This window comes from Herpailurus yagouaroundi, unplaced genomic scaffold (genome assembly GCF_014898765.1).
Source record: "Herpailurus yagouaroundi ecotype Mexico unplaced genomic scaffold, PumYag 199, whole genome shotgun sequence".
Taxonomy (NCBI): Eukaryota; Metazoa; Chordata; class Mammalia; order Carnivora; family Felidae; genus Herpailurus; species Herpailurus yagouaroundi.
This window is the reverse complement of record NW_024412430.1, coordinates 4,241,484-4,255,701: the sequence shown is the minus strand read 5'-3', so window position 1 is coordinate 4,255,701 and position 14,218 is coordinate 4,241,484. Positions and strand designations below refer to the sequence as shown.

The 14,218-nt window shown below is 36.2% G+C and overlaps 1 protein-coding gene across 1 annotated transcript in view; it reads left to right on the top strand.

Moving 5' to 3' along the window:
- Window positions 1-14,218, top strand: part of VPS13A (vacuolar protein sorting 13 homolog A) — a 265,687-nt gene that overhangs the window by 106,084 nt on the left and 145,385 nt on the right. The window contains exons 27-31 of the mRNA XM_040449254.1: window positions 9,384-9,463; window positions 10,178-10,237; window positions 10,686-10,839; window positions 11,559-11,675; window positions 11,754-11,857. Of these exons, the coding sequence (XP_040305188.1) occupies window positions 9,384-9,463; window positions 10,178-10,237; window positions 10,686-10,839; window positions 11,559-11,675; window positions 11,754-11,857 (515 nt within the window). The remainder of the gene's footprint in view (window positions 1-9,383; window positions 9,464-10,177; window positions 10,238-10,685; window positions 10,840-11,558; window positions 11,676-11,753; window positions 11,858-14,218) is intronic.

Sequence of the window (14,218 nt, the reverse complement as noted above, 5' to 3'; positions counted from 1 at the left end):
TGTATTGCTGTGCTCTGCCCTCTTAGAAACACTTTGGCTGCATTTCATAAACTTTAGTATGTTGTATTTTATGTTCTCATTGGTCTTAAGGTATTTTTTAAAATTTTTCTTTGGATTTATTGACCCAGTAAAAAATGTTAATATCTGCAGTAATTCTTTTTTGACCCAAGTAGTAAAATTGTAACTGTTTGCAGATGACATGGTATCACATCTAGAAAACCTTAAAGGTTCCACCAAAAAAACGGCTACAACTAATCAATATATTCAGTGATGTTGTAGGATAGAAAAACACAAAATTCTGTTGGGTTTCTATATACTATGAGAAAAAGAAGTTAGGAAGACAGTCCCATTTGTTAACAAACTGGAATGAATGATGACTTTCTGAAAAGAAAATTTACTCAAATGAAAAAATAAAACAATCCCATTTGCAATTCCATCAAAAAGAATGAAACACATAAGAATAACTTTAAGAAGGTGACAGATGTGTATACTGAAAACTGTAAGACAGTGATGAAAGAAATTAAAACAAATGAATGGAAAGATAGTCCATCCTTATGGCTTAGAATTATTAATACAATTAAAGTGTTCATACTATTCAAAGCAATCTACAGATTCGACACAATCCCTATCAAAACTCCAGTGTCATTTTCACAGAAATAGAAAAAAGAATTCTAAATTTGTCAGTCACCACAAAACACCCCAAATACCCACAGAAGTCTTGAGAAAGAAGAACAAAACTGGAGGCATGATGTTCCTTGATTTCAAAATATATTACAAAGCTATCTGTGGTACTGACGCAAAACAAAACTTTATGGTACCAACATAAAAGCAGACTCACCAATCAATGGAACCAAAAAGCACCTAGAAACAGACCCATTAACATATGGTCCATTACTTTATGACAGAGGAGTCAAGAGCATAAAATGAAGAAAGGATAGTTTCTTCAATAAATGGTGCTATGAAAACTGGACAGCCACATGCAAAAGAATGAAACTGCTATCTTATACCATTCACAAAAATTAACTGAAGATAGTTGAAGACTTGAATAAAAAACCTGAAACCATAAAACTCCTAGAAGAAAATGTAGGCAGTAAGTGCCTTTACATTAGTCTTGTGTTGATTCTTTTTGATCTGACTCCAAAAGCAAAGGCAACAATAAACAAGTAGGAATACATTAAGCCAAAAAGCTTCTCCACAGCCAAGGAATCCACCAACAAATTGAAAAAGCAGCTGACTGGATGGGAGAAGATACATGCTAATCACATATCTGATCAGTGGTTAATATCCAAAATATATAAAGAATTCTTGCAACTCAATAACCAAAACCCAATTCAGTTTAAAAAATGGACAGAGGATCTAAAAAACATTTTTCTCAAAGAAGACATACAGATGGTTAACAGGTACATGAAAAGATACTGAATATTGCTGATTGTCAGGGAAATGCCACTTAAAACCACAGTGAGATATGACGTCACACCTGTCAGTATGGCTGCTATCAAAAAAACCCCAAGAAATAACAAGTGTTGACAAGGATGTGGAGAAAAGTAAATCCTTGTGCACTACCAAATTAGTGCAGACATTATGGAAGATCACATGTACATTCCTCAAAAAATCTAAAATAGAGTATCATATGATCTCGCAATTCCACTTCTGAGTATTTACCCAAAGAAAATGAAAACACTAACTCAAAAAGAGAAGGGTACCCGATGTTCACTGCAGCCCTATGTACAATAGCCAAGGTATGGAAACAGCCTAAGTTCAATCAATGAATGAGTGCATAAAGAAGATATCCTATTTACATACATACACAGATACACAATGAAATTCTATTCAGCTATAAAAAGGAATGAAATCTTGCCATTTGTGACAACATGGATGGACCTTGAGGGCCTTAGGCTAAGTGAAATAAGTCCGAGAAAGACAAATACCATCTGATCTCACTTATATGTGGAATCTTTACAAACAATCCAAGTTGATAGGTACATAGAACAGATTAGTGGTTGTCAGAGGTGGGGGTGGGGTGGCGTGGTAGTTGGCATGGGTGAAGGGGGTCCAAAAGATGTAAACTTGTAGTTAGAAAATCAGTAGGATGCAAAGTATAGCATAGTGGCTATAGTTAACAATACCTAATTGCCTATTTGAGACCTGCTAAGATAATCTTGAAAGTCCTCATTACAAGAAAAAAATTGTAATTACGTATGAGGACAGATGTTAACTAGACTTACAGATATTGAATCATTATATTTTATACCTGAGACTAATGCATTGTTCTATGTGAATTATACCCCGTTTATGAAAGAGAAATGATTGGGGTGCCGGGGTGGCTCAGTCAGTTGAGTGTCCAACTCTTGATTTTGGCTCAGATCATGATCCCAGGATCGTGGGATTGAGCCCCACATTGGGCTCTATGCCAATCATGGAGCCTGCTTAAGATTCTCTGTCTCCCGCTGCCCCTCTCCCTCGCGCGCGCAAACACACACACTCTCTCTCTCTCTCTCTCTCTCTCTCAAAAAAATTTTTGTTTCAACTAAAAAAAATTTAGTAGGTTAATTTTAATTTTATAAAACTTCTTTGTAGCAGAAGAACATCATATGAGTAGAAATTACAGTAAATTTTAATAGACTATTTTTAGAGCAGTTTTTGAATCACAGTACAGTCAGCAGATAGTATATGGATTTCCTCAGGTACTTTTCACATGCTATACCTCTCCCATTATAAACATCCCCCACCAGAGGAATTTGTTGCAGTTGATGAACTTACATTGATGTAGTACAAAGTCCATAGTTTATATCAGGGTTCAACTTGGTGCTGTGCATTCTGAGGGTTTTGGACACGTATATAACGACATGTATCCACCATTATATTATCATACGCAGTTCCACTACTCTAAAAATCCTCTGTGTTCCACCTATTCATCCTTTTCTGTCCTCCCCCTTCTCCTGGCAACCACCAAGCTTTTAACTGTTTCCATATTTTATCCTTTTCCCCACATCCTGGGATGTCATCCCTATGTCACATCCCTGGGATCATACTGGATTTTGCTTTTCAGACTGACTTTTTTTTCAGTTAGTAATATGTATTTAAGTTACTATTTCCATAACCTTTCATTACTTCATAGCTCACTTCTTTTCAGTGCTGGATAATGTTCCATTGTATGATGTACCACAGTTTATTTTTCCATTCACTTAATAAAGGACATCTTGGTTCACACATAAGTTTTTAGAGTTCTGAATAAAGGTGCAATAAACATCTGTATGAAGATTTTTGTGTGGGCATAAGTTTTCAACTGCTCTAGATAAATACCACGGGGGCGCCTGGGTGGCGCAGTCGGTTAAGCGTCCGACTTCAGCCAGGTCATGATCTCGCGGTCTGTGAGTTCGAGCCCCGCGTCGGGCTCTGGGCTGATGGCTCAGAGCCTGGAGCCTGTTTCCGATTCTGTGTCTCCCTCTCTCTCTGCCCCTCTCCCGTTCATGCTCTGTCTCTCTCTGTCCCAAAAATAAATAAACGTTGAAAAAAAAATTAAAAAAAAAATAGATAAATACCACGGAACACAATTGTTGGGTCATATGGTTTAAGAGTATGTTTTGTGAGAAACAATACAGCTCTCTTCCAAAGTGACTTATACCATTTAGCATTCTCATCTGCAAAGAATGAGAGTTCCTGTTGCTTCATATCTTCACCTGGTGTTACTCTCTTTGATTTTGAGCATTCCAGTAAGGTATGAAATGGGCAGCTCAGCGGTTTTTTTGTTTGTTTAAAAAAATTTTTTTTTACTTTTTAATTTTGAGAGAGAGAGCACAAGTGGGGGAGGGGCAAAGAGCAAGGGAGACACAGAATCCGAAGCAGGCTCCAGGCTCTGAGTTGTCAGCACAGCCCAATGCAGGGCTCAAACCCCCACAAACCATGAGATCATGGCCTGAGCCAAAGTGGAAGTCAGATATTTGAGCCATCCAGGCGCCCATATTTGTTTTTGTTTTGCAGTTCCTTAAAGACATGTGTAGAGCATCTTTTCCTATGTTGATTTTGCTTCTGTGTGTCTTCTTTGGTGAGGTATCTCTTAAGGTCTTTGGTCTATTGTGTTTTTTTAATTTTTTTTTATGTAAAAAAAAATTTTTTTAACGTTTATTTATTTTTGAGACAGAGAGAGACAGAGCATGAATGGGGGAGGGTCACAGAGAGAGGGAGACACAGAATCTGAAAGAGGCTCCAGGCTCTGAGCAGTCAGCACAGAGCCCGCTGCGGGGCTCGAACCCACGGACCATGAGATCGTGACCTGAGCCGAAGTCAGATGCTTAACCGACCGAGCCACCCAGGCGCCCCTTTGGTCTATTGTTTTAATGGTGTTTGTTTTTTCTTGATTAATTTTAAGAGTTACTTATATATTTTGGATAACAGTCCCTTATCATGTATCTTTTGCAAATATTTTCTCCTCATCTATGGCTAGTTTTTTTCATTTTACTGACATTGTCCTTAGCAGAACAGAATGTTTTAATGAAGTCCTTTATGAGGTTTTTTTTTTTTTCTCCCCATGCATCATGCCTTGGATGTTGTATCTAAAAAGTCATTGCCAAAATGAAGGGTATCTAAATATTCTCCTATGATCCCTTCTTTAAGTTTTATAGTTCTTCATTTTACATTTAGATTTGTGGTCCTTTTTGCGTTGATTTTTGTGAAGGGTATAATCTCTATGTCTAGATTTTCTTTTCCTGTTGATGTCCATTTGTTCCATCAACATTTGTTGAAAAGACTAATATAAATGGTACTGTTTGTTTGTTTTTGGTGTTATGTTTTTAATGTCAAATTCTAGTTATCCAGTTTTGGTACATAGGAAAGCTTTTGACTTGTATATTAACCTTGTATCCTACAACTTTGCTCTAATGGCTTATTAGTTCCAGGAGGGTTTTTTTGATGTTGATTCTTCCAAAAGTTTTACATAGATGATCATGTCATTTGTGAACAAAGACAATTTTATGCCTTCCTTCCCAGAAATAAAAGAAAATACCTTTTATTTCTTCTTTTACTGCATTTTCTGACACTTAACAGTATGATGTTGACATCAGTAAAAAGGGAAGGACCTCTTACCTTGTCCCTTAGTGTGAAAACCTTGAGTTTCTCACAATTAAGCATGGAGTTAGCTGTAGGTTTTTAGAAGATATTCTTAAGTTAGGAAGTTCCTTATTTCTAGTTTACTGAGGGTTTTTATCATGAATGTTTATTGGATATGGTCATATGCTTTTTCTGCATCTGTTTATATGATCATGTAATTTTTCTTGTGAAGCCTGTTGATGTGATTACATCAGTTGATTTTCCAGTGTTGAGCTAGCCTTGAAGTTTGGGATAAACTTTACTTGGTCATGGTGCATATTGTTTTTTTACACTTTGTTGGATTCAATTTACTAATACTGTACTTTGTTGAAGATTTTTGTATTCATTTTTTTTAATATGAAATTTATTGTCAAATTGTTTTCCATACAACACCCCAACAGTGCTCATCCCAACAGGTGCCCTCCTTAATACCCATCACTCACCCACCCCGCCCTCCCACCCCCATAAACCCTCAGTTTGTTCTCAGTTTTTAGGAGTCTTCTGTTTTGGCTCCCTCCCTCTCTAACCATTTTTTTTTTTCCTTCCCCTCCCCCATGGTCTTCTGTTAAGTTTCTCAGGATCCACATAGGAGTGAAAACATATGGAATCTGTCCTTCTCTGTATGACTTATTTCACTTAGCATAACACTCTCCAGTTTTATATACATTTTAAAGAGAGTTACTAGTCTGTAGTTTTCCTTCTTTTCTTTCTTCCCCCTTTTTTTTTTCTTTTTTCTTTTTTCTAATGCCTTTGCTGTAAGGTTTTGGTATTAGGGTAATTCTGATTTCATAGAATGAGTTAGCAAGCTTTCTTTCTGTTTGTATCCTCTGAAAGGGATTGTAAAGAATTGTTACAATTTTTCTCTCAAATGTTTATTAGAATTCACCAGTGAACCCTTCTAGGCATGGTGTTTTCTTTTTTAGGTTATTCATTATTGACTTGATTTCTTTAATAGATATGAACCTATTCAGGTTGTCTGTTGATTCTTGTGTGAGTTTGGCAGGTTATATTTTTCAAGGAATTGGTACATTTCATTAAGTTACTACTTTTGTGGGCAGAGTTGTGTATAGTATTTTTTAATTATCCTTTTAAGTTCATGATACCATAATTTCTCCTCTTTTACTTCTGATACTAGTAATCTGTGTCCTCTTTGTTTCTTAGTTAGCCTGGCTAGAGGCTTATAAATTTTATTGATCCTTTCAAAGAATCTTTTATGGTTTCTTCAATTTGTCTAAAGCTTTTTTATTTTCAGTTTCATTGATTTTGATCTGATTTTTATTTCTTTCCTTTTGCTTACATCAATTGATCTTCTTTTTCTACTTTCCTAAGGTGGAAGCTTAGATTATTGATTTTATATCTTCTAACATATGCATTCAATGTTAACATTTCCCTGTAAGCAGTGCTTTTACTATTAGTCTCAAATTTTGATGAGGTGTGTTTTCCTACTCAGTTTCTAATGTTTTCAGTTTGAGATTTCTTCTTTTACTCATGTGTTATGAGAAGTGTTGCTGATTCTCCAAATATTTTGGAATTCCCCAAGTATATTATTTGATTTGTAATTGAATTCCATTGTGGTCTGAGTGCAGACACTGTGTGGTTTTTATTTTATTTATCTTTTGAATTTAGGAAGGTGTGTTTTATGGCCCAGAATGTTGTCTATGTTGCTGATCAGTCTGTGGGAGCTTAAGAAGGTGTATTCTGCAAGTAATGGAGGAAGTAAACTATAGATATCCGTTGTGTCCAGTTGATTGATAGTACTACTACTGATTTCAACTATGTCCCTACTGATTTTTTTGTCTGCTGGATCTGTCCATTTCTGATAGGGGAATGTTGAAGTCTTAACTGTGATAGTGGGTTCATCTGTTTCTCCTTTCAGTATTATCAGTGTTTTGCCTCACATTTTTTTTTTTTTAATTTTTTTTTTTCAACGTTTATTTATTTTTGGGACAGAGAGAGACAGAGCATGAACGGGGGAGGGACAGAGAGAGAGGGAGACACAGAATCGGAAACAGGCTCCAGGCTCTGAGCCGTCAGCCCAGAGCCTGACGCGGGGCTCGAACTCCCGGACCGTGAGATCGTGACCTGGCTGAAGTCGGACGCTTAACCGACTGCGCCACCCAGGCGCCCCGTTGCCTCACATATTTTGATGCTTTGTTGTTAAGATGCATACAGCTTAAGGATTGTTATGTATTCATGGAGAATTGGCCCCTTTATCATTATATAATAACTTTCATTTCCCCTGATAACTTTTCTTGCTTTGGAGTCTGCTCTGTCTGAAAATTAACATAGCTATCCCTTTTTTCATTTTATTAGTATTTACATGCTATGGTTTCCTCATCCATTTACTTTAAATCTGTATGTGTCTTTTATTTACAGTGTTATTTCTTATGGACAATATATAGCTGGGTCTTGTTTGTTTGGTCCACTGTGGTAACCTGCATCTTTTAATTGATGTATTTAGACCATTGATGTCCAAACTGATTATTAGTGCAAGTTGGCTTAAAATTTTTGTAACTAAAAGTAGTAGAGCTTTACATTTATTTTTGAGACCATATAAATCTGGGGCATCTGGCTGGCTCAGTTGGTAGAGCATGTGACTTTTTAAGTTTATTTTGAGTGTGTGTGCACAAGTGGGGGGAAGAGTGCAGAGAGAGAGAGAGAGAGAGAGAGAGAGAATCCTCCACACTGACGGTGCAGAGCCCAATGCAAGACTCAACCTCACAAACCCACGAGATCATGATCTGAGCCAAAGTTGGATGCTTAACCAGCTGAGCCTGTCAGGCACCCCAAGCATGTGACTTTTGATCTCAGGGTTGTGAGTTCAAGCCCCAGAACAGGTATAGAACTCACTTCTAAAAAAATGTATTCTGCTTACATGTGTATAAAAGTAAGTATTTTGGTACTTTGGCCGTCCTAGAATCTAATGTTCTAAGAATCAGTCGTAGAATCTGATAGATCCCAAGATCTATCTATGGGAATTAAGAAAGGCAGAAGATATGCTTGTATATGTATCAAGGATTTAAGGTCATCATCTCTAGGAACTTACTCCCAGGCAAAGCTGTCAGTTAGCTACTGTCATGAAAACTACCCTCCCCTTTGTCGAGCCCTGGATTGAATGTGATCTTTGTATTTGAGAAAGCAAATAAAGTATTGGCAGCCTGAAACCTTAATCACTGAATGTGATTTACTCATACATTATAGTTGCCTATTCTACACTTGTTCTGTAGCCCTTGAGAACTCGAGTGTGGTAGATTTTATTATGATTATCTTGTGCTGAGAAAACCATCATACCTAGCAGATACAGAGTTTTACCTTATTAGGCTTTTTTACATCAAGAAACAGTTTGCTCTCGTGATTGGAAAGAAAAGTGAACCAGTTTCCTTAGTGTTCTCCAGTAATCCAGAAGTATTCTAGCAGTTGTAAATTATTCTGTTGATTTTTTGTTTTTCTAAAAGCACAGGATAAGAAACCCCCCCCCAGCACACAGGGGTACTGATACACAGTTGTCACTACACCTATGTCTATAATTTTTTTTTTTTTTAGTTGGGGGGGGAGGAAGTGAATAGCACAGTTTCTTATAAATGATCAGTAAATAGTTCTGTGGATAAATGTGTGAGAAAAATTGGGACCTTTTTAAAGATTGAAATGTGAGTAGCATGTGCAGTAGGAGGCTGGCTTAATAGCTAATAAGCTTTTAAATCTGGAAGAGTCTGTGGAATATGTTACTTTTTTCCCTCAAAAGTCTTAGTAGTTTTTGTAGTCTCTACGGCAGCTTTCCCACTTACTTTCCAAAGTTTTAATCAGAAGCCAGAATACAACTAGTGAAGACCAACTACAGGGGATTTATTCTAATCTAAACTAATACACAGAAGAACTTAGTTTCTCATCACACACCTGATCTGTCGTCTTAAAGACAATAGGTTTCCAGGGAGTCTTGTCATTTTCTTTCTAGGTTTTTCTGTGGCTCAGGGCTGCAGTTCTCTTCATGTCCTTTCATTGGTCCTAATAACTCTGTTTTTTCTTTTACTGATTGCTACTTCTTACCTTACCTCCTATCTGGGTTTAAAAGGGTAAGATTGTTGAACTTTGTGCCATAAGAGAAGGGAAGGGAATTGGGAGAAACTACAGCTTTAGAGTTTAAAATAAAGGAGGAGGGATCTGACTTGGGTAAGGCAGAATTGAAGGCTCAGAACTGCCACAGGAAATTCTTCTTTTCTAGTTCTATTTTATTAATGTTGCTGCTATTGACTTTCTGTAAGTTTTTTCTGTGAAAGAGTAATTTAAAACATTATTTTTAGATGAAAACAAGAAACCAGTTTATTTGATTACAACGCTGGATAATACGATGGAAGATCTGCTAACACTGGAGTATGTGAAGGTAAGCACTTCCATTTGTATGCTTGCTGTGGTGAGTGTGCTTCTGAAATGTTGTAATCAAGTTTTGTAAATTTAGGTAGGTTTCGTTTAATCTTCATTATAACGTGATTTCTAAAATTCCTACAACTTTAAGCTTTTCTTGTTTTGTCATCCTTTAGTTTCTAAACATTTCGTATAGAAAAATAACAGGCCTGTGTTCTAAGTAGAAATGACATGAAGTTTGACTTTTTTCCCCTCCATCAGATAACCAAAAACACAAAACAAAACAAAAACAAACTTTTTAATCTTGATGGAATTTAATATGAGATGAGGCTTTCATTTGATTTCATCATTTATTAAGTTTTTATATTACTGTGGTCTGCTTAAGATTTATTCCGCATTTTCATTGACCTATTTTTATGTAAGTGCCACATTAATTTAATAATTACTTTATAATAACAATGCTGATAGAGTATTTTACCACTTTTAAGACTTTTTTTTACTATTGATGGAGATACTTTAGGGTTTGTGGTGGTGTTTATGCATTGTTAAATAGCCTTTTTTTGACAAAAGCATTCCAGATCTAAAGATATCATGCACAGTATTTGGATACTTGGTAGACAATTCTATCACAAATTTTTTCACAAAGGGGAAGAATTAGGAAGAACCTTGGTTACAATTGTATGTACATACGACTTCAAGATACTAATGGATTTGCTTTTTTCTCTTTGGTTAGGCAGAAAAGAATCTACCTAATTTAAAAAGTACTTACAACAATGTTGTGCAACTAATTAAGGTATGAATGAACAATAATTTATTTTTTAGATACTGTATTTCTAAGTAACTATATTATGGAAATTGTTTTATAACTAGAACTGTATAATCCTTGAGGATAAAAATGGAATATTATGAATTTTATTCCTTTTTTAGATATATTTAATATTTTTGAGAGAGAGAGAGAGTGCGCGCATGTGTGCAGGCACTAGTGGGGGAGGGGCAGAGAGCAAGGGAAACACAGAATGGAAAGTAGGTTCCAGGCTCTGAGCTGTCAGCGCAAAGCCCGATGCCACTCTCGAACTCATGAACTGCGAGATCAGAAACCAAGTCAAAGTTGAAAGCTTAACCAACTGAGCCATCCAGGTGCCCCATGAATTTTATTCTTATTACAACAAATTATAGTGCCTTATACTGAGCAACAAACAGATATTTATTGACCTGTTACTAAAATCAGCTTTGTTCTTTAGGTGAATTTTTCCTCTTTGGATATTCATTTACATACTGAAGCACTTCTGAATACAATAAACTATTTTAATAATGTACTCCCACAACTAGAAGAAAAACGAGCCTCTGTGTCTGTTGCGGAGACTGAAGACAAAGGAGAGGTCATTAAAAAAATGTGTACGTTTGAAATTCAGCTTCAAGGTTTTTTACCATGTAGATCAATAAATTTTAGCTTTTTCTTTGTTTCCTTATGTATAATATTGGCTCCAGAATTCTGTTGCTTAAATTAGCATCTAGAAAGATTATTATGTACCAGGTAAATTTTAGAAAATAACAGCAAAAGAAAGTATTTACCAGTGAAGAAAACATGGTTTTTATTTATCATGTCACTCTTTTTAGTCAAATATCATATAGTAGTAGTATTTGAATTAAAATTCATGCATTTAATATCATAATTTTGGATTAGAAATTTAGAACTAAAAAAATGTTAATCCTATCAGACTGTATTTTTTAAGCATATATTTTTTAAGCAATGAAAAGTTGCAGGTTTGACCATGACAAATACCACCTAATAATCATTGTGTCTCAAATGATTGATGATTTTGCAACTACAATTTTTTTTCGTGTCATCCAGGATGAAACTAAATTGTTAGTCTCATCTAGGAATAGTTTTTGGTTGTGTCTGTTTGATTTGTTTGGCTTTGTTTTCATTAGGTTTGATTGTTGTTTTAGAATTCCTAATTTAGTAGGGAATATCTTAATTTCAATTGAATGGAAAATCAGGTTTTCCTCTAGCATTATTAATTTATCTTATACTTCAATTACTTTATAAGGGTAGTGAGGTAACTACTAAAAGTTTTTCCTTATGTTTTACAATTTTTTTTTTTTTTTTGCAGCTTTAAAACTACCCAAGAACGAAGATATTATTACCTTGCAGATTTTGGCAGAATTATCTTGTTTACAGATCTTTATTCAAGATCAGAAACGTAACATTTCTGAAATTAAGATTGAAGGTAATAAAATTTCAGAAAAAAAAAATGAGAGCTATGAAATGAAAGAAAAGCCATTCATTCATTCTTTTATTCCCTTAGGGCTTGATTCTGAGATAATAATGAGGACTTCAGCCACTGAAATAAATGCAAAGCTAAGGAATATAATTGTCTTGGATTCTGATAAAACAGCTTTATACAAAAAGGTATGGACTTGTTTCTCTTAAATAATAGTACATCATTAAATACAAGTGTCCTTTAAGGTTGGTCATGTTATGCCCAGAATTCGTGATCCCCAAAGACCACTAGGGAGCCGAATCTGATGCAAAAGCAAAGAGCCTTTATTCGAGCTAGCTCGAGCTCAATCCCCTACCTGCACCGACGCAGCGGTGAGATACCAGGGAAAGAGAGCGAGTTTCAAAAGGACAAAGGTTTTATTGGGGCCTAGGGGCAGTTGGTGAGGTAATGGCTGTGGCCTCAGCCGATTGGCTGGGGAAGGGTCCTGGGGAAGGGTCGAGTCCTGTTAGGCAGGTGAGGGGGGGTTACTCAAGGGGAGGAGGTGTGGTCAAGGTGAAGGACACAGAACAAGATGGAGTTGGCTGGCATAGGCCCGCCCTTTCAGTCATAGGTATAAATTAGTTGTCAGCATTTTAGCAATGTGGCTTATTAAGTTGACAGGTTTTGGAGTTAGGCCTAATTGGGTTTGTATTTTAGCTCTGTTCCCTAGTGGTTGTGTGACCTAATCTCAGATTCTTTTTATTTGTAAAATGAGAATTAAGTATCTCATAAAGAAGTTTATATAATACTCGGAAACATAGTTGGAGACTGGGGAAGGGCAATTAGTAAATGCCTTTTTCAATTTTTTTTTCTTTTTGCTCGTCTCTTCAAATACTGTGAATCTTGTGATGCATTTCAGATTTCAACAGCAGTGGATATGAAGTCAGACTGAGCAGATGAAATTATTTAAGTTTATTTTCATGGGTGCTTACTCTATAGTATAGCTGTTCACAATCTTAACAGAGTCCTTTGAACCGATGGCTAGGGGTTGAAGAGATAGGTGTTAGTACTGGGTGTGAGATGGTAAAGTTCTTGGACCAGATACCATTGTCGAGTTGGACAGGTAATTGTTGAACAGTGGAGCATATAGGTAGGATGGTGTATTTAAGGGAGTGAAGAGAACATCAAGTAGTAGCGTCAGAAAAGGCTGAGTTACTTCTTGAGTCAGGAAGTCGGAGTCTGGAGTGTGAAAGGAAAATGTGGCAATAATACCAATGAGATACAGTGATGACCTGATTTTTATGTTAAATGAAAATCCTTACTCTTTATATTTCCTTATTATGGCTTGCTAGTGTGAAATAACAAGAGTGCCAGAGCATCAAAGGTGCATGGTCCATAGTAATAAGGAACAAGAAATCTTATAGAAGCCATGGTTTAATGTATTACTTTTGCTTTTATTAAAAAAAAAACAAAAACAAAAAACAAAGTACTAACACATTTAAGATTATTGGTTTTATTTGCCCTGTGTAGAAAGTACAGCTCACATAAATAAAGGCATCTACTGAAAGTCATACAAATAATTAGTAATGAAACTGATAATATAATCCAAGTTATTTACTTTTTTCTTTTTAATTTTATAACTAATGCATCTGTGAGGTTAAAAATTCAACGTAAGCTACAAACTGAAAAGTTTCTTTCTTTCTTCTTGCCCCACCCCATTTCCCCTTGCTATTCTTTCACTTTGATTCTAGTGTACAGGATTTTTATTTTACTTCTAATTTTTTAAAAAAATGTTTTAATGTTTATTTTTAAGAGAGAGAGAGCGAGTGTGTGTGAGTGGGGGAGGGGCAGAAAGAGAGGGAGACACAGAATCTGAAACAGGCTCCAGGTTCTGAGCTGTTAACAGCCCAATGTGGGGCTTGAGCCCATGAACCATGAGATCATGACCTGACCTCAAATCCAGCGCTTAACCATCTGAGCCACCCAGGCGACCCGTGCTGTACATGATTTTTAAATAAACTGCCTTGGTTCAGTAACTCTCCACATGTTTAGGAAGCAGAGGGACAACTATTTGCCTCAGATCAGAGCTTCCTAATTATTGTGCCCTGAGTGGGTTTTGAGTATAATAATGTATTTAGCTTCTTAGCTTTTTGGGCAGTTGGGTAAAGGATACCTGGAGTTCTCGACACATCCCCAAAGGCAAGGGAATTAAAAGCAAAAGTGAATTACTGGGACCTTATGAAGATAAAAAGCTTCTGCACAGCAAAGGAAACAACCAACAAAACTAAAAGGCAACCAACGGAATGGGAAAAGATATTTGCAAATGACATATCAGACAAAGGGCTAGTATCCAAAATCTATAAAGAACTCACCAAACTCCACACCCGAAAAGCAAATAACCCAGTGAAGAAATGGGCAGAAAACATGAATAGACGCTTCTCTAAAGAAGACATCCGGATGGCCAACAGGCACATGAAAAGATGTTCAGCGTCGCTCCTTATCAGAGAAATACAAATCAAAACCACACTCAGGTATCACCTCACGCCAGTCAGAGTGGCCAAAATGAACAA